At 36.6% G+C, this 23454-nt stretch overlaps 1 protein-coding gene across 1 annotated transcript in view; it reads right to left on the minus strand.

The window, feature by feature from the left end:
• Mycbp2 (MYC binding protein 2) overlaps positions 1 to 23454 on the minus strand; it is a 218461-nt gene that overhangs the window by 69720 nt on the left and 125287 nt on the right. Inside the window, 12 exon segments of the mRNA XM_051161021.1 lie at positions 293 to 390; positions 1490 to 1605; positions 5637 to 5692; positions 9486 to 9701; positions 11046 to 11190; positions 12157 to 12329; positions 14867 to 14916; positions 16616 to 16703; positions 17294 to 17412; positions 18370 to 18595; positions 21227 to 21445; positions 22073 to 22173. Coding sequence (XP_051016978.1) covers positions 293 to 390; positions 1490 to 1605; positions 5637 to 5692; positions 9486 to 9701; positions 11046 to 11190; positions 12157 to 12329; positions 14867 to 14916; positions 16616 to 16703; positions 17294 to 17412; positions 18370 to 18595; positions 21227 to 21445; positions 22073 to 22173 — 1607 coding nt within the window.

The following is a 23454-nucleotide window of genomic DNA, read 5'->3' on the forward strand; positions in this document are numbered from 1 at the left end:
AGATATAAGTAAATTCTTTGATTGATACAGATTATTTTAACCTTGAAAACTCGCATGTACTTTCAGTAGACTTTTTGTTAATAGAAAATTTTTAATATTAAAGAAGCCAAAAAGGAAAACTACAATTAGAAAGGATTCTTATGAACTACTCTTCAGACTGATTTAAGGATATTAAAATTAAAATACTGAAACAAATTAGGTAAAACATTAGATATTTGAGAGCTACTCTGAGACATGAATGAAAATTTTAAATCTCTGACCAATTCCACCTTTGATTTTGCCCTCTTCTAACCTTGTTTGGTTGAGGGTCAGCTTTTGGCTTGACTAGCTGAGTTCCTGGTGGAATCATTCCTTTTGGTGGATCTTTTACTTTTACTTCAAGGCCAGCATCTGTAAGAAACATAGTGTAATTACAACATTTGACTACAAAGGTGAGAGGACTGTGAAACTAACCACAGCTTAGACTATTTTATTTTTTATGTTATGTGTTTGGGTGTTTTGCCACTACTTATAGCTATCTGTTCACGGCAATAATGCATCACATACCCTGGGACTGGAGTTGCAGGTGGTTGAAAGCCACCACATAGGTTCTGGATGTTGTAATATAAAGATACGCTGCCATGCAACATGCATGATACAAGATTATTGTAGAAAGGGGGGGAGGGGACCCCCCAAGGAGGGGGTTGGGGAGGGAGGGAGAGAGAGAGAGAGACAGAGAGGGAGGAAGGGGAGGTGCCCTACGTGTACCTTGTCTAAGAGCCTAACCTGTTTGACCACTAAAAGGCCATCACACCTGGGCGGGACAAATGGGATAGGCGTGGCTAAGGGTCCAGGGTTTGGGGAGAGAGAATCGTGGGAGAAGAGACAGGAGGAGAGGAATAAAAAGGCTGCACCAAGGGTTAGGTGAAGCAGAAGCACATGGCTGGTGTGGATGGAGGATTTGGCCCAGGTGATGATAATTAGCAAGTGTTTGGGACTATGGATGGGAGATAGCTCAATAGAAATTATGAGAAGCAGATGGCATGGGGATGCCTGCCTCACTATGGGAAGTAGTTTAGGGAATTAATATTTGCCCTGCCCCAGGTTAACTAAGGCTATTTTAAAATACAACAAGTGTCTGTGTCTGGACTGATTGCTAGTGGGTTAGAAAATACTGCTGTAATAATAAGTATAGGCCTGAAAATAAACATTATTAGGCCATACTGATAAGTTAACGACAGCAGATGATTGCTGAGGAGAAGGTATGAAATGCACAGGATAATCCAGGGATGAGCGGTACAGCACAACCCTGACAACAGAAAATGGAGGAGGACTCATGACAGCTCCAATGAGTGATCAGATACTAATGTGCTACTCATCATGAAGGAGGAGATGAAGTCACAAAGAAGTTATGAAGCCTATTTATATGTACACCACAAAGAGTAAACAACACAAGGATGAGTTTAATCCTGGCTGTTAGCAGCAACTCATTACTTAAAGCTGCACTTACCTATCTCGATGCCATCAATGGTAACATGAACAGTGTAGAGCCCGACAGCCCCTGGAGTCCAATTTGCACAGTAAGTCCCATCGTTATTCACACGAATCAGCATATTTTCACTGGGCCTGGAAAAAAAGAGAGGAATGAAAAATTTTACTTTTGAGTAGGCAGCTAACATCAGTTGCTATTAGGTGTATACCTGTCTGTATCACCATGCTGCTTCGCACTCCAACAGCTGCCCTGGCAGATTTCCCAACTGACAAACAAGTGAGTTCCACTCTTTTTTCCCTTAAAACCCCATTGCTTCTTTCCTACTCTCATCTGATTATGAGTTCTCTTTTCCCTTCTGAAGAAATAGAAATAATTGGCTGTAACTTCCAATCAGTTATATAGTAATCAGATAACAATTATGCAGATTGTTAAACCTACTTTGCCTCATTTTTCTCTCCTGTTACAATGGAAGAAACAATGTAGCTCTTATGCAAAGGCAGGTTTTCCATTTGAATTTGGTCCCCTCAACTACCTCGCTTTCTCTCATACATCATGTAATTTTCCTACTCTACTAGGCCCTTTTATTATCATAAAAAAAAATCTTAGAACTTTTTTCCATCTTAATCCTTATTCCTCTCTATTATTACTCACTTTTCTTTCTAATAAAGTCTTTTATCCCTTCTTCCTGCACATGAACTCTCACCCAAGACTGCCACTCTCCCTTTCTCATGACTACTTCTCTTCTACGACTTACTGTCACTAGCATTTGCTCCTGGCAGCCTATGGCAAGTGCTGCTATCAGTTATGAATGGAAGGCTCACCCCTAGTCTGAAGGTCACTTCCTCCTCCTAGCCGTCTCCAGGCAATCTCTAAGAGCTGGTAATGCTCACTGCCCTCAAACCCTGGCTCCTTCTTTCCGACTTCCTCCTGCCTCACTAATCATTCTCTCTCACGGGTTCTGCTGGCTGCTCCTCTCTGACTGCCATTTCATTGATACGGTGCCCAGGGATTGAGTCTAGATCTTCATTTCCGGAATCGCCTTTTCACTGGTCAGTTGTTGGCATCCATTAGTGTTAAATGCCACTTCTATATAGACAACTCCCACGCTCACTTTTCCCTCGACTTTCAAACTATTTGCAGTTGCACAGCTCTATCTCCACTTAAGTATCTGAGAAGTAATTTGGAATTTCCATGTTAACATGGCTAACAAAAAGCTCCTATTTTCTACTAGTTAGCATATACCTCACAGAACAATACACCACAGAGGAACATAAACACCTGCTCGGTGCTGGGACTTCTTGATCCTCATAAAAACTATGACAATCTATACCAGGACTTAGTAAATACTTTATGTAACAATGTTAGTTTCTTAGGCCAAAAAGTCTTTGTCATTACTATTTAACTTGATCACTGTAGTGTAAAAGTAGCTACTGACAAGGAACAAAGTTATGTTATATTAACTTCTATAAAAACAGGCAGCAGGTAAAATTTCATCTGTGAGGCAAAATTGGCAGGAATCTCTTCTATACTGTTGCTAAAGTCAAAGGAAAATCTGTGGTCTTTAAAAAAAAATTTTTTTTTTTAAATTTAAATGGAATCAAATCACGTTCTCTCTTTCTTTCATCCCTCCAAACTCTCCTGTGCTCCCTACTCTCAAATTTACAGCCATTTTTCTTTTATTGTTCTAACCATGTGTGCGCACATAAGCGTGTAGAAGTATGTACGCATATGCATACGCAATGACATACATATAATGCATAAAGACACACACCCCCTGCCGAGTCTGTTTTTGTTGTTGTGTATTTATCGTTTCAGAGCTGACGCACTCTGGTGACGAGGTCTACTTAGTCTACCTCCTATGTCACACCCAAAGTTCACACTGCCTAATCATTTCTAACTCATTTCTCTGTTGCCATTCTTGCTTTCCCATAATCTACCTACCACAGTGATCTTCTAAAAACTTTAAGGTTTTTGTTTAAAACTCATGAAATTAGTTGGTGTATAAGAAAATTCAGCCTATGTAAGCACAGCCTGCAAGAGCACAGAAACAAATCTCGTGTAGTTCTTGGATTCCTCTTCAAACATCTCCCGCCTCTCAGTATCCTCCAGGCCCATCATGTTTTGTTTGTTCTCCAAAGACACCAAGCTCAAACTGCTCCAGGTTTTCTATAGCTAGACTACCAAAACATTCGTTTGGTCAACTCCCATCTAAATGATAATCCTTAACCATGCCTCTCCCATCTTGCAATACTTTGGCAATCTGTTGCAATCCCAATGCTGTCTACATTAAATAACTTTACTTATTACAACTTTGTTCCTTTTAGTAGCTTGATCTGTGTAGGAATAAAATATCAGAAGAAATGGTACCATGTCTATCTTGTTTATAAGTGTACCCATGATATAATCTTCCACATACCAATGGTCAATGGTTACAGTTGAATGAATATATGAATCTGTTAAGATAAGTCATCATTTCTGTTAGGTTTTAAACACATAATGCATATGATTTCCTTCATTCTTTCTCCTCCCTCTCTTGTCTCTTCATGTCCCCATGTTTCTTTTTCCCTCTTTCTTATTTGAGACAGGGTCTTACTATATAGTAAAGGCCCCAGAGACTTTATATGTAGCCAATGCTGACAGGAATGTGCTTCAGACCCAGTCTGGCTAGGATCTGCCAATGCTCTTACCTCAGTTTCTTGAATGCTGGATTATAGCTGTGTGCTATTACACACTGGCTAATTTTGTTCTTATTCAGCTTGTTATAAATTTATAATGTTCACATTTAGTTTTATAAAAGTCAGTTGTTTCTACTCTAGCATAAAATTGGAACTATGATGATGCCAGAAACAAAATAATTACATTCTTATTCCCAATGTCACATTTTGGGGACTTTGCAAATTTGACAGAAAGCACTGCAGATTGTATATGGTACCTTGAGTACAAACAAAACAAAGTCAAACTAACCTAAATCAATTTCTAGTTTTCAATGAAACTAATCAACTTCTACTAAGGTCAAATGAAATGCAACACAGTGCAGGCTAAGGGTAATTTTGCTTTTTACAGATCTGCTTCAGGGCCTAAGTCTATGGAGGTGACAGCTCTAAGTACATTTCCTGCCAGAAATACTGACACATGTCTGTCATCCAAGCCCATGGGAGGCCGTAACAGGAACAAGAACAGAAGAAAGTTCAACAGGAGCAGGTTCTCACAGGGCTGCTTTGAAAGGTCTTCAGTGTCTGCTGTCCTACCCTTCCCTTCCTGCCTCCACTCTGTTTAGGCCTTCCTGTTCCATTATTCCCTTTCCCTTCATATTAGTGTGTTCTATGTCCCTTCTCTTGAGTGATTCATAGACCCTTACTAGTTTCCTAACCTCCATCTCTTTTTGAGCTATTGGCTAATAGGGTAGGTAACACAGGCCCATAAATGTTAAAGACGACTGCCACTGCTGTTGGTTATCTTCCAGAACTTAATGGTAAGACACTATTTTGAAGGTATCACATTCTTGAGTTATAAAACACAGAGAAATCAAGATAGCAAACTTGCCCGGAAGTTTCATCTCTGCTGACTAGCTTTCCTGGTACTGGGAGGTATAATCCTCAACTCATCCAGCTACAGTAATGACTGGCATGGCAAGATACGCCCACTGGTGCAATAGTGGCATGGGCATCAGGGAAATAACCCATTTCTGCCTGGATTTAAGTCCTGCTCCACAAGATGAAATCCAGACCTGACATCATTTATGAGGCCAAGAACCTGTGGCTAGATAGGTCCTGAGCCACAGGGAGAACCCATTACTGTTACCATGCTAAATGGATATGGTGTTGAAATGACTACTGATTACTGATACTCCCATAGATCTCAACTCTTTTCCAAAAAGCTTCTTGTAGTAAATGGCAATTAACACCAACCAGTTTCACAACCAGTTAACATGCAGACAGCAAGAGGCTATGTAGTGACCACACCTCTCACCTCAAGGCCCAGGGATCTTCATGGAAGTGGGGTAGATTAGTGACAAAGGCTAGAGTTGGTGGAACACACAGGGCAGTTGCACATATGAACTCAAAGAATTAGTAAAAATATTAAAAAAAAAATAAGGGTGGAATTTTTTTATTATTTCGGTCTGGATGATAAAGTTTTAGCAACACTTTGAGAAAACAATTCTTACCTTTTAGGAGTTGGTGATGCAAAACGCAGTTCTTCAAATGAGTAGTTTTCATATACCTTTAAGAAAGAGACAAGGGGGTTCTACTTAAACTACTGCACCAACCAAGGACAATACATACACTAAACATTGAACCCCTACTCAGATCTAGCCAATGGACAAGACATTCTCCACAGTTGAGTGGAGAGTGGGGACTGACTGGGACATGAACTCTGGTGCCCCATATTTGACCATTTCTCCATGGTGGGGAGGCCTGGTGTCACTCAGAGAAAGAATAGGCAAGCTACCAAGATGAGACTTGATAGCCTATGACCATTTAGCGGGGGAGGAGGGCCCCCTCGGTCATAGACATAGGGCAGGGGAATAGGGTGAAAACAGGAGGGAGGGAGAAGTGGGAGGATACAAGGGATGGGATAACAACTGAGATGTAATCTGAATAAATAAATTAAAAAAAAAAAAAAGAAATTAGCTCTGAAGACTCAGATGGCCTTAATCTGTCTGATTTTGCCTCCCAAGTGTTGGGATTAAAGGTGTGAGACCACAAGGGGGTGGGGTGGGGGGAGAAAGGGACAAGGAACATTGGCACCCTTGCTGTCATGGACATTTCCATTTAGTGCAATACTAAAATATCCAAGAAATGAGCTGAGACACTGTTCTATCTACAGAAAAAAGAAATAAAAATGGCAAGACCACTTGAAAATGAATTTCAGATGTGCTAGATATCCAAACCAAAACAAAAAACAAAAAACAAAAAACCCCCAAAACCAAACAAACAAATTTAATTTTATGATGCAACTGCTAACTCTGTCAACTTTACAGGGCCTAGGATCACTAAAGTAACAAATATGTGGCAATGCCTGTAAAGAATTTTTTAGATTGTGTTAACTGAGACAGGAAAAGCAATCCAAGTGTAGAACTTAAAAGTACAGAGTAACACTAGTCTTTATCCCTGTGTTTTCTTTTTGCATGAAGATCCAGTTTGATCAGTCTGCCTCCTGTCTCCGTCTAAAACTGTAAGCCAGTACAAGCCCTTCTTTCTTTAATCTGCTTAAAAAGATGTAAAAATAGAAACCCTTTGGATTTGTTAAAAATTTAAATATCTCTAATACAAAGATGTTATAGAGAAAAGTCTTCATATGGAAGAAGAGGATTTTAAATCATGTAACTTAAATGGGACATGCATCCTCAATATATACAGGCCAATCCACACACAGAAAAAACACAGCAGAAAACTGAGCAAAATCAATGCACTGAAGAATAAATGTAAAGCTCAACTAATACTGGAGAAATGATCTAACTAAGATGGAAAACAAGGAAGTGAAAGTGAAAAGGATAAATACTACACTCGCAACTGATGCTCAGTAAAAACCAAGTGCCAATGAGCACAATGGCTGATAGCTGGAGGACACATTTTGGTAATGTTTAGCAAAGTTTTAGACACCCTTTTCCTACAACCCAGTTTACATTGTTAGGAATATATTTTAGAGAAACCCTTTTTCATGTGCAAAATGAGACAAACCAAGGATGTTTATTTTGGCACAGTTTATATTAAGTGTACAGCAATAGGAAAATGGACAAGTTACAGAACAGTAAGCAAATAAGTACTTGAAAAAGTTAATGACGAGAATGCAGCAGGACATGTAAAACACAATACACTATACATAGTCTTGGAAGATACAATAAATAAAAGTGTTATTTATGGCTAATTTTATGCTTACTAAAAGTATGCAACATGGAGTGGGGAAGGTAGACACATTATATCTAAGATATCCTCTGAGACATGTGTGGGAGGGGCCTGGAAATGGATTATGACTGTGAAAATGTTTCTTTATAAGTTGGCAGGAGCCTTGTTAGTATGGGGGTAGTGTGTCAGTCTTATTAAAATAGCAAAAAGATTTGAACAAAATATACAGGAAATGTAAAGACACAAATAGGTAGCATGTACAATAAATGGCACATTATTTCTGGTACATTTAACACCTGAAATATTACCAAATTAAGCGTTATTTTTTAAAGCTCAATTCCAGATCTTCAATTCCTCATACTCTTCTTGCTTCCCCAGTACTTGCGAAGAAAAGCACACCAATTACAAAGCCGCCTTTCTTCCCCTCTCCTCTCTTTACCGTAACAGCGATTGAGAAGTTATCTAGCTGCTTTCACTCATCCGTAAGTGCATTAGATGAATGTAACTTAAGGTTGACTTTGCCAAGTTCCTACAGCAGTTACCAGTGAGGAATCCAGGTCTTCAGACTCTGCATAGTCTCTATGTTTTCACTGCACCATTTCCAACCACAAGATCATGTTCTATTTTCTATCCTATAACATATGACTCACTGTAAGTGAGGTCCAGTATCTACAAAGGTTAGTAAAGAGTAAGCCCAGAGCATCAGTGAACACCTCAGAGAGATGCTGGGAATAGCACTACTCCATGACTGCTCTAGCCCTGGATCCTTCAGAAGTTATATAAATACAAACACATGTTTGAACAAAAGCTACCCCAAAGACGGTACACCTTCAAAATGCTTAAAATGTTGCTGTTTATCTTGGTCCATCTTTAGCCCCCTAGATAGTCATTCTTGTCTACCTCTGTGTGGAACTTAACATCCTGTGACTGACAGGTTAAAACTATTAGCTTAACAAAACCCTCATTTCGGCCAAGAATGCTGTCAGGTGGCATCTAAGGCCTAGAGCAGAGTTCTTCTGTTTTGCTATACCCTGTTTCTCTGATGTTTCCAACTTCAATTATGAACTTCATCAATTTTCTACTTCCTTTCTTTTCATTCCACTCTTCACTAGCTCTGAAGCTGTGCTGATGCAACGTCTTTCATATGTTTTAAGTCTATTCTGACTGCCAACTCACTAGTCCACTTTCTCAGTGTGCTTCATCAGAGTCTTCCTGTGAAGCTGGAAGGAGTGTGCGTTTTACTCGCTGTCTTCCTAACTATACTGTCCTATTGTACTATAATCTTTATAAACTACCAGTACAGGCAAATCTGCCAGCTTCTAAAATCCGGACACTGCTGTTTGAAAACACCAAAATGCCGGATGTGGTAGTGCATGCCTTTAATCCCAGCACTCAGGAGGCAGAGGCAGAGGGATCGCTGTGAGTTCAAGGCCAGCCTGATCTAAAAAAGTGAATCCAGGACAGCCAGAGCTACACAGAGAAACCCTGTCTCGAAAAAAAGAAAACACCAAAATGCCTAAATTCAGCATATTGACAAAGTGTAGTATCTCTGCCTCTTAAGATAAATAAATAGGCCCCGGCACAGTGGTACACACCTGCAATCCCAGCATTTGGGGAGGCAGAGGCAGGTGGATCCCTGTGAATTTGAGCCATGGTCTACAGGCCTGGTCTAAGGCAAGTCCAGGACAGCTAAGGCTACACAGAGAAACCCTGTTTCGAAAAAACGAACCAATTCAATCCAAACCAAACCAAAACCCCCAAAGAACTAAAAAACAAACAGATAAGTAAAAGGATGGACTTAAAAAAAAAGCCATCTAAACTAAAAAGAAAAACGCAGAGAAATAAGAAATCTAAAGAGATGGCCTGATTGGGAACCCTGAAGCCCTGAAGCCCTGCATTCTGTCAGACAAGAACTTCAGAGAAGGAACGCCATCTTTCAGGTATCTGAACCACTGACGGCACTAGCTAGTTCTACAAAGGGTGAGCCCCTCAGAATATACCAGAAACTGATGCAAAGCCTCTCTACGTGAAAGCAGAGCATTTTAAAATATATGCTGCAAGTTTAATATCTATCAGTAACTTTCTAGACTTGTAATACTATGCCAATATTTTAATAACTAAAAAGATGACTAAATCAACGGTGAAAGATAAACACTTCTGATAATTACCTTCATCATCGTTATGGCAATGTACCGGGCCTCCTTCACTATCATTGGTTCATATGAAACATCTAGCTTTGGTGACGCCAACCCACCAAAAGTCATGTCAGGGGTAGAAGATGCTGCTGCTACTGAGGGACTGCCAGGAATTCTTTGAGATTTCTTTACTTGCTCTTGCTGTAAAGATGTTTTCTTTTGAGAAACAGGTACGGCTTTCACTTCCACCTATCCACAATAATATAAAAACCAAATACATACAATTATCCTTGATACATCAAAATAAGTAATTTGCAATTACAGATTTTGTTAACATTGGTTCACCTTGGTCATTTCCAGAGCCAGAATGACCTCACCTCTGTCTTATATACTAACAGTGGAAAACAGGTGTCATTAGTATAGAACAAATAATCACACATTTCAAAGCATAAAAATTGTAAGTGAGGATCAAATATTTTAAAGGCACTGTTAAATGTTGTTTTGTTTAGTATCAGAGTCAGATGCTTTTGTTTTTTGTTTTTGTTTTGTTCTTTTTGGTTTTTCGAGACAGGGTTTCTCTGTGTAGCCTTGGCTGTCCTGGACTCACTTTGTAGACCAGGTTGGCCTCGAACTCACACCAATCCGCCTGCCTCTGCCTCCTGAGTGCTGGCGTTAAAGGCTGTACCACCACTGCTTTGTATCAAGTTTACTTATTTGTTCTAAACTGGTAGGAACAATGAGTTCTAATTACTTTTTATTGAGTCAGGTAAAACAACAACAAAAAAATGGTATTGCATTTTGCTTATCCTACATATCAAAGAAACTATAAAGCAGCTGAAATAGTTTAATTAAAGTTATATTTAAAAATTAGTGCTCTATGAACAAAAGATTATGTATTTAATTTTATTCTGAACTTCCAAAATCCATATTACCCCATAATTCAACTTTGGAAGGGAAGAGGACTTGAGACTACCTACTCAAATTTACATCTGGTTTAAAAATTTCAGAAACACACAGAAAGTTTAAACAAAATATTTCCATCAATAGATTATATTACTAAAGACCTAATTATATTCCATATAATATAAATATCATTATCAACTACTGTCATTTAAGAAGTAAACAATGTTATATTCATTAACAAATAACTATTTGTATTATACATTATTTTGCAATCTAAATGTTTGTATTTTAATGTCTATCAACTAAGTTATAAACATTATCTTTCAAATGGGAATTCAGTGAAATGAAGGATAAATGAGCCTCTAATAAATGAATTCATGCAAAAAATGTCTCATTCATTCATTTATTTAATCTCTCTTTATTAGAGACCTTCCTTCTATGTGCCTAGCAACTCTTTCCATAAACAATTTAAACTACTTTTTTTGAAATCTTTGGAACTTCTGACTTACAGCTTGGAAATTAAGGAACTAATTACAGGTAAAAAAAAAAAAAGTCATCTAAGCAACTCTTAAGTGTCCTTCATTATACAAAGATAAGGAGTAAGAGCAAGTAGACCCTGAAGACTTGCCATTCATAAACTTATCAGTTACAGCACTTCTATGTGGGCCTTTCTAAACCACACAAAATTACCTTCATGTTGGGAACATGAACCACATCACCGTACTGGTCTTTCGTTTGAACAGTTATGGTGGTGGGCCAGCCACAGCGAATATCATCCTTATTGAGGATCAGTGATGTTTTCTGAGGATCAGCATAGGAATCTGGCTGAAGCCATCTGAAAGAATTAAAATCAAGAGAACATGAAATTAAGCCAAATATACTAAACTTGTATTAAACAAAATGCTAAAACAATATCTTCATTTTTGATTCAGTGATAGGTACAAGTGCTTACCTGGGAAGAAATTAATAAAAATTCACTGGACATACACAAAAATGTTTAATGTCTTTTATATTTACATATACTATGAAATAATTTTAAAGTTATAAAACATCAAAATTTTATTATGTTTAAGATATCAAAAAGTAAGATTATGTAACAGCTAATGTGAATTCTCACGGAGAGAGAGCAGCGTTCTATCAGCTGAACAAAACCAGGTTCCTTATAAAAGCAAGGACAGAACAGTGTGTGACCACTCAGGGACATCTGGGTGTACTGTCCACCCTCCGTATAGCCCCAGATGTCCTACATTCACTCTGTAGACCAGGCTGGCCTCCACCCTTTTCTTAGAGAACTTCTCACTACCTTCTTTGATACCTGCCCTTACGTGTAAACCTTGTCCATTTCCCATTGTTGGACCTACCCACTCCTGAATCTATTTCACAAGTTACATCCAACATGTCTGATGAGATGAAAAATAAGCAATTCTATCATGCATTATATACAAGTTTCTACAAACACAAAAATGAGGCTGACTTTAAAGTTTTGCTGTTTCTTCCAGGTCAACATTTTGGCTTTCATGGTAAAGTGTAATTTCTGAAACCTAAAGAAGTCAGATTTTTATTCTTAGTACATTAACATAAGCTAGCATAATTTCTTTTCATTCTAATATAGCCACAAATGGAGAAGACAATAAATTAATAAGTGTTATACATTATAATATAATATCATCTTTTACTTTAAGTTCAAACAGATATTCTGAATTATTGAAGGAAGCATTTTAACACCAAAAAGGTCATTTTCACCTTTCATTTCTCCTCAGAGATAAGTCTTAAATGAAATTAATTATAATATTAGAAGTACCTTGCAAGCCTTCCACCACTTGATCCTGGGATACAAGCAATGAAATCATCCAGAAAGGACTGTTCATTGCTTTGGATTTGAAGTGGCAAGTTTCCTTCAAGTGCCTCTAAAATAGTTGGTGAGTGAGAAAGAGCCAAACCCTTTCCAAGGATACCAGAGTGAGTTTTGCACACCTATTGAGGAAAAAAGATATCTTACTTGTTTATTATTTATTTATAAAAATGCTTTACAATATAGGAGAGGCTGGCCTTAAATATGGGACTCATTTGTGGCCCCCTGAGAGCAAGTTTCATATATGTGCCACTATACATGGCAAATATATTAAAATAGAAACGTTTCCATGAATGTTTTAACATGCACCCATTTTAGGTATGCCTTATTGAGGAAAATTATCCTCCTATGCCCCAGTCTTATCATTGTTAGTCCATAAAGTACAAATTATAGGAAGAAACTACAGGAGAGTAGAACCAATTGCCTATCTTCTTCAAAAATTCGTATCTGCAACAACTTCATGGTAGATGACATGGCACACCTCCTACGCTAACTGTTCCATGCAAATTTGGCAGGACCAGAGCTCCTGAAGCATTGGTGGAAATCTCTATCACATTCAGTTCCCATTATCCACACCCATGGGTAAGTTGTGTTTACTGTCTTGGGGAGGTGACCTTGGTCCCAAGGTCTTTACTTGGGTAAAAAGTAAGTGGAAGCTGATTTGGCCTGCATCTATAATTCATGAATCTATATCTAATGAAAAGAAAAAGGAAGATAAAAATGAAATTCTAGTTTTCATCCATCTGATAAGTAAAACCTTTTGTTTTTAAGAGATCTGCTAGAAATGCTTTTTAAAAACCTGTGTTTTAAATTACAGAGGAAATACTGGCTCCCCATGACTGCAGAAATTGGTTGGAGTCAGGGATTTTGTCAGCAAGCTATCATGTAAAACTTCTTTCCCAATTGTGTGGTCCTATGCAAGTTATCTACGTGCTTTGCTTCAGGATTCTGTAATGGGAACAAGAATCTGATTTACAGGGTTATGTGACAGCTAAATGAGCTAAAATATGTGAAAAGTGAAGAAATAGGGCTTGATAAAATAACACAAATCAGCCAGGCAGTGGTGGCGCACGCCTTTAATCTCAGCACTCGGGAGGCAGAGGCAGACAGATCGCTGTGAGTTCGAGGCCAGCCTACTCTACAAAGTGAGTCCAGGACAGCCAAGGCTACACAGAGAAACCCTGTCTCAAAAAACAAAAACAAACAAACAAAAAAGCCAACACAAATCAATGTTTGTTTTACTCCTTTTGGTCAAGTAATCTCAGGAAATAAACATAAAATGCTAACTCTTAGAATAATAGAACTCACACACCAGCTTTTATTTCTCAACTAACCAGAGTCGTAGATCTTAAGTTCTTTAAGATACACACACACACACACACACACACACACACACACACACACACACACACACACAAAACCCAAAACCAAAAAAACAATACTAACTTTCAGGTGTAACTGTAAAGCTAGGGAAATAATAATATTAAAGGGACTATAAACTACAAAGTGTGCAGATAGCTGTGCAGATAGGTACACTACTAACTACATACCTAGCACAGGACACAGGCTCAATCTAAATCGGTGTTACCCTAATATGGACTCAATAGTCTCTGGTACAGGGTAAAACTGGAAAAAAGTAGACATAGTAAAATGAATCTTCTAGTCTAAAAATACAGCTTTTATATTTTGGGATATTAAATGGTCACTGTGAGACACTGTTTATAAACAGAGCATTTTAAAGAGTATTTTCCCTTAATAAAAATAATATTATTTGTGGACAAAGTATTTGGACCATCTTACAAATTCAATAATTTTTTAAAATTAAAAATTAAAACAAAACAAAAAGCAAATTCATGAAATTTTATAGTCTAGATACTATGGCTTCAAATCAGTGATTGTCAATCTGTCTTTTATCTCATGCTGTTTCACTACACGGCATTAAGCTATCACTGATGGTCTCAGTGTATGGTCTACAGGGTTACTCAACTACTGCATCACATCTCTAGCCTACAATAAGCAGGCATTATAATGTAAAAACATTGCTTACTAGGCTCCTCCCATCCTATCAGTGAAGGCTGGCTATATAAACTTAAGCTAAGAGAATATAATGGTCTCAGCAAGATAAAAGTAACAAATTAATACAGATTGAAACAAGAGGTCCAAAACCAGGACTTCCACTGAAATGTAGATGTATTTCCATTACAATGCCAAATGTTCTACTTAATTAACGTTTATACAAGCAAAATTATTGCAAATAATAACAGCAACAAACTGATGGCTTCTAACTGTTAAGAGCCAAATGCTTCTGTGATGTTATGAAATTAAAGTTTCATATAAGGAACCTATGTCCTTTGCCAAATGCCTTTTTCTCATAGGTAAAAATGACTTTCTAGACATAAATGAAATGTCCACAGCTTTGAGAAGCATTCCTGTACCCTTCCTCTTCCTTCTTCCCCATGACAATACTCAGCACATAGCAATACTATTCATATGGGCCCTCTCATCAAGAGGACCCTGATAAGTTCTGTGTCTCTAGACATGCCAATAAACAGAATAAAGTACTTAACCACTGAGTCTCATATTGAAGAAAATAAGAATCATCTTCTGAAAATATTATTTTTAAACTAATGAACAAAAGTTAAAATGTTTGAGACAATACCTGCAAAGCAGCCTCTTCAAGAATTTCAAGATCTTCCTCCAACTCGTTACCTGTTATGCAAATTAAAGTTATACTAAAATATACTAATAACCTTTCCAATCTTTTGTATTCATTATGTATTTGTAATCTTGCCATTTCATAGATTGAGAAATTTACAGTTCTAGATAGATCTGGTAGTTTAGATTTTAAAATGTAGTGGGTTGTGGTTTTTGTTTCTGTTTTGGTGTAATATAAGCTATAACTGTTAAGTTAGTAATCAAGTATCAGTCATCAAATAATGTGAGGAATTAGGCATTTTCAATCTGCAGTCCACATGCTACAAGCAGCCTAATACAATTATAAATATTAACCAACATAAAATCATAGATACTTGCGACACTATGAAATTATTTTTGGTGTGTGATTTCTGTGTGTGTGTATGTATGTATGTATAAATCAAAAACATGGTTCTCAAGTGTGAATTCTGTAGAAGAGAACGTCATGTTTTAATATAAAAAGGTTGTATAAGCTTACATATGAAGTTTTTTATATATACTTCCTTTTATTTTAACAAAAAAATAAACAGATCATTTTGATTGATTAATAATATAGTTACATTTCAGGTAAACAATGATGACTCATAAAATCCCAATGGTATTAATTATCTTTGTCCTTCACCATTTTCTCTTATATTGGATAATACAGATCATGTTTTATCATTGATTTTTCTTTGATAGTTATGAAACAGTATATAGCTCAGAGAAAACAGTCAGACTGATTAGAAAAAAATGTGGAATAGATATATTCCAATTATCACATTTCCCCTAAGGAAATACATTGTCAAGAGTTTCTTATGAATTATTCCTCTAGGAACTGTATATGCAAACCATAAAGTGAATATGCATAAACTTGTACATAGACATGATGCTGTCAGCAAGAATGTGACCTTTTTCTATAACTTGTTTATTTCATTTAATATAATTAGGACAACTTTCTTTCTCAGGCCACCTATAACTTGTTTATTTCATTTAATCTAAAGTAGACAACTTTCTTTCTCAGGCCACATAGTTAGACTTTATCAACTGAGCAGACTCCCTTAGCTATCTAACTAGATTCCAAATGATAGATTTGGTTGCAGCTAGATTTTTGCAAAGGCACTTTATCTTCATTCTTTATTCAACATATTTTTTTGATTATCTGTTTAAGTATGCAAAAAGATGACTGGCTGCATCAAAAAGTAAAATCATAACAGCTATTAAACTTTGATTTAATATTAAAATATTAAAAGAGTAAAATATTGGTATATTTCTCACAAATGGGCTAATATTAAGCAGAATCAAGGAAATTAAGACTGAAAAGGAGCAAGAGAGAGACATAAGAAGGAATGGCAAAGAGAACGGTAAAGAAAAATAATGGGATTAAATAAAAGATCGAATTAGAATGTTTGCACAGGCTTTCAGAGTGAAAAAAATAAATGTGTATATTTACATATATGTGTATTTGTGTGAATATATGTATATAGTACATACTGGAGAATATAGATATGTGCAATTTAAAAAGATTTTAGGATATGCTTCCATTTCCATTTAAACAATTATCAAACAGCTATATCAAGCTGTATCAGAGTGTGTCAAACAGCTATTGATCATACACGTGGCCACAGAATTTGTGTTGAAAGTTTATATCTTTGAATGTTCTATAATAAATATAAGCTTAATTTTAAATTTTCTTCTAATTCATTAACAACACTTTTGACTTAACTAAACTCACCAATAGGAAGTGCTAGGTCCTTTTTCATCAATGCTGCTGCACAAACCCCACCGAGATTGGCTAATTCTTTTTCCAGCTGAATAACACCCTGTAAAATTACAAAAACAAACAAACAAACAAAAAAAAACAAAACCAAAGAAAAAATCACTACTTAAAAAATGTTTGACCATGGTTTATAAAAACACTGTGATTCACAGTCTAGCTCTGCAAGTCAACTAGAAAGATGCACTAGCTTGGATCTGAGAGACAAAGAGACTTGATATTACACCCCATGTTGTTAAAAGTATGGGTTTATATCTTCATTGTCCAAATCATTTTCCATTCATTATTTGGGAAAGATATGACCTTGGGTTTATTTTATGTTTGACTTAAAACATTTAAGAAAATACAGAATACGCTAAATGACTCTGTGAAGGCAGGCTCTGCTCCTTACTACAGGTAAAGCTACTTTAGCACGGGCATGGAGCTCAGCTTCAGACCACACCTCACTAATATGTGGTCACGGTGCACAAACTGCATTATCCCCACATATGAGGAGCAGCAAAAGATTACCACACATAATTAAACCACACAGCATTTTTAATTATGAACCTCTAGCTTGCAAGGGATTTTAAATCAACAGAAACTTTTAAAATGACCAATTGTTCTTCACAGATTGGGAAGATAATTTGTTCTTACCTCATCAGGTCCAGGGCTAAACTCATATCCAATTGCGAAACACTTGAACCCATAGAAGGAGGCTTTGTCATCTTTCACATAATCTGAAGCGGTTTCCAGTGAAAAAAGGGCTTCATTTCCTTCAAAACAAAAGTGTGTAAGAGAGCAAGCACAGTCTCTGTTATCTAGGTCAAACTCTAACAGAACTTCATAAAAATTTCATTATTTTATCATTTAAAATATAAATAACTCTTGTAATCAGTTATTAAATTAGAAAGAAGACTTTTTGAGGGAGCGTCCTTTATTGACCTAAGCCAACCATGTTAAAGGCAGCACTATTAGCAGCAGAACTATCTCTAGTGAGAGGCTGCTAATTTCCATTATAATCAAGTCCATTCCCTTAGTGCTACCTTTAAATTAATAAAGGTTTTTTTTTTTTTTTTTTTTCCCCAATGATCTAGCAATTACTGAGTGCCTAGGCTAGTCTTCTCCATTTTGAATTAAGTAATTTTCTAACTTGGTGTTTGGCTTTTTCTGGTCCCCTTAGCCTGTAAATTCATCAAGGCTAAATTATATGAAAAGATGACAAAACTTCCTTCTACGGTTTTAAGTGTTTGGAAAAACTAGTTATAGTTGACTGGTTAAATTTAGAATACTGCAGAGACTAAAGAGTTTAAAAACTAAACTTTTTTTTTAAGGAAGACATAAATATCAGAAATAAGCAAGCACAGGCACGCACATGCCCAACTTCAAAGGAAGGGCTTGGATTCTATTTCTAAAAGATAAGCAGTTACTGGGAAAACAGAAAACCAAATCCACGCTTTTACTTTTTTGGTAGTTTGGTCCCAGCTATACAGAAGACTCAGTATTAACACTGCTAGTTTTTCCCCCAACATAAAAAGCTTTAAAACAATCTCTTTTCATAAATTTAGATTATACTATGTCCTTTGCCCAGCACTACTTATTTATTCTCAATTGTAACCAAGACCCATAAGGCTTTTAATAACGTTCTCTGAAATTAAGCACTTTCCACAATGCATCTTTAATATGCGTACATGTATCCATTTTATCCATAAATCAGAGAAGAAAAAATTTACCTGGCAACACTAACACCATAGTAGGCCATCCAGAGGATCCTGAATATTTCTTTAATTCTATCCATGAATTAAGGTTTTCATGAACAGATGTCAGTTTTGGTCCATATCCTGAGTTCTGAATAGTTCTGACAGGAATAAGCAAACGAAGGACATCTTCTGACTGTGCAGTACCACACTGAGGGTCAAATTCGATTGTCATCCACCTAACACATTCTGGGAATGTTACCTGGCAACAGACAAGAGGACATGAATGTGCATGCACATACCCATATCTGTTTATATGTATGTATGCTTTTACTAAATGAAACAGAATAATGATAAGACCACAAAAAAAAAAAAAATGGAGAAACAAAGTGTAAGAAACAAAAGAAACTGTATTTTGGTTTTGGAGTACATAATTAATAATTAGAAAACAAAATCCAACTTAAAACCAAGAAATAAGACAAATGATTCAAATAGATACACACATATAATTTAGTACAAAATCACACAGAGAAAGGATATACAACTTACTAAAAACACAAGAATAATTCTAGTTTACCTTAAAACATGCATTAAAATGAGACTTTTACTTTCAAGTGATTGATTCCAGAGCTGAAGCAGGAAACCTAAGTCTAAGTATTTGCTCCTTCCAGGGAACAAAGATGCAAGAAAAATTAAAGGGGGATCTAAGGACCCAGCAAGGTGAAGTGAAGAGACTCACACTGAGCAGAGACGTGGGGGGGGGGGGCTGTTTCTCCAACAATCAAAATTTAATGAAAACAGAAGATAGAGGTGGTGGGAGATTTGACATTAAAAGGGGCTGAAGAAACCATTACAAATTATTCATCTTATGTGAATTCAAATTCAAACAAACTCATAACACACACACACACACACACACACACATATATATGATAATATTAACTCATTTTAAGTGTTATAACACTATAGTTATTTTAAATAGTTCTTATGGTAGAGATGTGCAAAAGAAAATATAATTACTTGCTTTTTAATAATATAAAGGGGAAGAAATAAATAGAAAACAAATGAAATGGACTTGATTAAAAGCTTAAGACTTGAATCAAAAGATGAGTAAATAGATGATGGTCTTGTCTATTATGTATCTTCTTCTATTTGTTTAACAGAGTATTTTACAAACACAAAAACATAATTAAATTTTAAAAATGCATGATTCATTTTATTTACTCACTGAAAGAATTTCAATATAATAACCTTAAACTTTAAAACATTTCACTTTTTTTCAATATTGAGTAGACTAGTTTAAATTTTCACAGTTCAGATTGTGATAAAGTAACACCAGTTTTTAAAGTATGACTTATAGGCCAGGGAGATAGACTGGTCTGTAAAGAGTGTGAAGACTAGAGTGTAGTCTTCAGGACCTGTGCAAAAATGAATAACTAAAAGCTGGGCCCGGCAGGACAACCTTTAACCCCAGAGCTGGGTAGGTGACGACAAGAAGATGCCCGAGCTTCTCAGCCAGCCAGGTTAGTCTACTTACCAAGTTCTAAGTCAGGAGAGACCCTGCTTCAAAAACAATGGGGGGTGGGGGGCTTAACAATAACACAAAGCTGCCCTCTGGCCTCTTTATCCATGAACAAACATACCCATAGAACACATATATTACAATTTTTAAGATTTATATTCACTATAACATGCAGCACATAGTTTAACATTATATATTGTAATACTGTAGAAAAATATTTTCAAAAAACTCTCAAAACCTACCAAAGTATAAAATTTGTAAGATAAAAAGTTCTGTCTTCTTAGATAGCCCAGAGACATAGGATAAAACTAAATACTACTGGATAAAAAAATGACAACAATAAAATTGCTCCTAATGATTTTCTGCTACAGTCATAGATGAATGCCTTACTCAGCCATCATCAGAAAAGCTTCCTCCTGCAGCAGATAGGAACAAATACAGAAAACCACAGCCAACGATATGTGTGTGTGTATGTGTGTGTGTGTGTGTGTGTGTGTGTGTGTGAGAGAGAGAGAGAGAGACAGACAGACAGACAGAGACACAGAGAGAGAGAGACACACAAGAGACAGACAGAAAGAGAGAGAGACAGAGAGGCAGAGAGAGAGAGAGAGAGCAGAGAGAGAGAGAGAGAGAGACAGAGAGGCAGAGAGAGAGAGAGAGAGAGAGAGAGAGAGAGAGAGAAGGCAGGCAGACAGGCAGAGACACAGACAGAGAGAGACAGGAGGAGAGAGAGGCAGAGAGGCAGAGACAGAGAGACCTTGGAACATAAAGCTCTAAATGGGATATTTTCATCAACTCCCTCCCATCAGAGCTCAGGAAACCCCATGGAAGAGATGCCATAAGAACCAGAAGGTATGGAAGACACCAGGAGTACAGAGCCCTCTGAATCAACTGAGCAAAAGCTCATGTGGATCCTCAGAGAGCTAAGGAGCAAGCACAAGGCCTACACATGTCTGTACCAGGTACTTTGCGTATGTATTACAGCTTTCAGCTGATTCTTGTGCCTTCTCTTGGGGTTCTTTTCCTTCTGTTGGGTTGCCTGGACCAACTTTTGATGTGATGGGTTTTTCTTTTGTCATATTTGGTTGTTATCTCTTAAAAGCCTGCTCTTTTGTCATAAGACAGAAAGGGAGAGAATCCAGGGAAGAGGGGAAGAACTGGAAGGAGTAGAGGGAGGGCAAGATGTAATCAGGATATATTGCATTAGGGAAGAATCTGTCTTCAGGTCTTTAATTATCTCTCTGGAGTCTCTATACTTAAGTACTACAGAAGAAGTAACATTTCTGGACATATGTAAAATGCACTTTCACACATCATTAGAAAACCTCAGATCAAGGTTTGACTGTGACTCTTGCTAAGAGTGGTGCCCACCTTGTAGTGCATCACACAGGCAGGCTTGTATGGGTGCTCACTCTCAATGACAGCATAGTGGTTAGAAGTGGTGCAGGCAGAAAGACCTTGCTCAGGCTGGTTTCCTGTTGTGCTATCGGTTGACTGATTGGGATTAAATGCAGGAGGTGCATACTTCTGATTCAAAATGGCAACTGAGGGAAGCAGCTGTTGAACAAGGCCAAAAACTTCCACAGCAACCTAGTAGATATAAACATATACATGATTAAATAAATGTGAAATTGATTTTACTTAGGAACTATCCTAATTGTTGGTAATTCTTATAAGTAATAATTTTCACACAAAATTTTTATATAGTATTTTTAAACAAAAATTTGCTTTTAGTGGGTAAAGAATTTTATCATAGATAATATGTCACAATAGTCTATAATTTAAAACCCTTGCTTTTCTGTGATAGCTTTTTTCAATATTTAATCATGCCAAAGACTCAGTTTAAGAATTCCTTCATGTCTTAACCTCACTACTGTAAAACATTCCTTCTCTACTGATATTTTATTTAAGCTGGAGAATTGGCATCAAGTACAGAATTAAAAAAAAAATCAGGTAACTTAATCTTCCTTTATGTCATATTTATAAAATAGATTTCCTATTCCCAAATTCTTCAAGTGTGAAGCCAATATGTACACTAAGCCAATAATCAATGCTGGGACAAAGAGACTCAGCTAGCAACTTCTACCACTTAAGATGCTTTATCTGTTACATCAACCCTAGCGCCTCAGTGACTTACAGATCTTTAAGGGAAGACATAAAACCTATGAGATGGCATAAACGGTAAGAGATTCGAAGTTACAGAATTTAATTACACACCTTGGGAATAGCAGCAGCTACTGGTCCTATGTAGGCTATAATAAGGGGAAGCAGCATGGAAAACAGACTGGAAGAGCTAAGCAGTTCTGGAATGTCATCAGCTAAAAAAAGCATTAAAACCATAGTTAGAAGGTAGTTTCGTTATAATCTATATATGCTATGCTAACCTATACCATTATCCTCAGAAAGCTATGGTTGATGTTAATTACATGTCTATAAGGACTGGTTTATTTTATTTCAATCCTTACAATACATATTTCCCAGTTTTTAAAAGGGAAAGCCAAGGTAAACAGTGCTTATATATCTTATAGTAAATTCTTAATGTGTTCTAAGTATATATGCCTGTAAAATGGTAGGGAAATGAGCAGAACCTAGGGCAGCGGCTTTAAACACAGCTATATGAGTGGCACTAGGGAATTATCCAATCTGAAAAAGCATGATAACAATAATATTTCTTCACTGAATGCTGTTAAGACTAAACTAGTCAACGCATAATATAAAACACAACACTATAATATAAACATTCCAAAGAGCATTTGTTTTACCGAGCTGTGTAACTTCTGTTTCTCATGAAGCACTTTGTTGATGGCCATTTTAGTCATTTATCCATGAACATAATGCTTAAAAGATTAGCTAAGCCTACAAGTTTACATTATAGGACAATTTTTCATTCAGATATGGGTTTCGAAACCTACTGCATAAGAATAAATGACATATATTTAAAAAATACTTTTTTTTTTAGCCTAGTCTAGCCATCATGAATGAACCAAAGCTTTAGGGGAAAGGATAACATTGAATATTTTATACTAGTAATTCTCTGTATAGTACAGAGGATGCCTATAACAGGGGATACCTAGGTGGGTAACAAGAGAAAGGTAGCAATGTTATTATTTGGATATTTCCATTCAGGAAAAAGTCCCTGTAAGGTTGCACAAGGGCAACATAAACTAGAGAAACAGAGACAGAGAAAAATACTAAGTAGGGAGTTTCCAGTGAAGGAGTAGCCCTCGAACTTAATACAGACAATTGGATCTGAGGACATGGACAGGCTATCCAGACGTTTGGCTGAATGCTGGTACTTAATGGAAACAGGATGCATAGAAAGAAAAAAAAATTTTCAATACTAATAAAGAATAAAGCAAAAAACCAGCGACACAAACAAAGACCAAATTTAAGAAGATGGTATGTTTTTCTTATTGTGTGAACTAAAAAAAAGTATCAAGTAATATTTTTGGTTCACTCTAAAAATAAATAAATAGATAAGTAGAGAAAAGAATGAACAAATAAATAAGCAGACAGGCAGGCAAATTTTCCTCAGGGTGTGAATGACCCAAAATCAATACTTGCACAGATGAATGAGGCACTAAACACTCTGGGATGCT

Source organism: Acomys russatus, chromosome 18 (assembly GCF_903995435.1).
Source record: "Acomys russatus chromosome 18, mAcoRus1.1, whole genome shotgun sequence".
Lineage (NCBI taxonomy): Eukaryota > Metazoa > Chordata > Mammalia > Rodentia > Muridae > Acomys > Acomys russatus.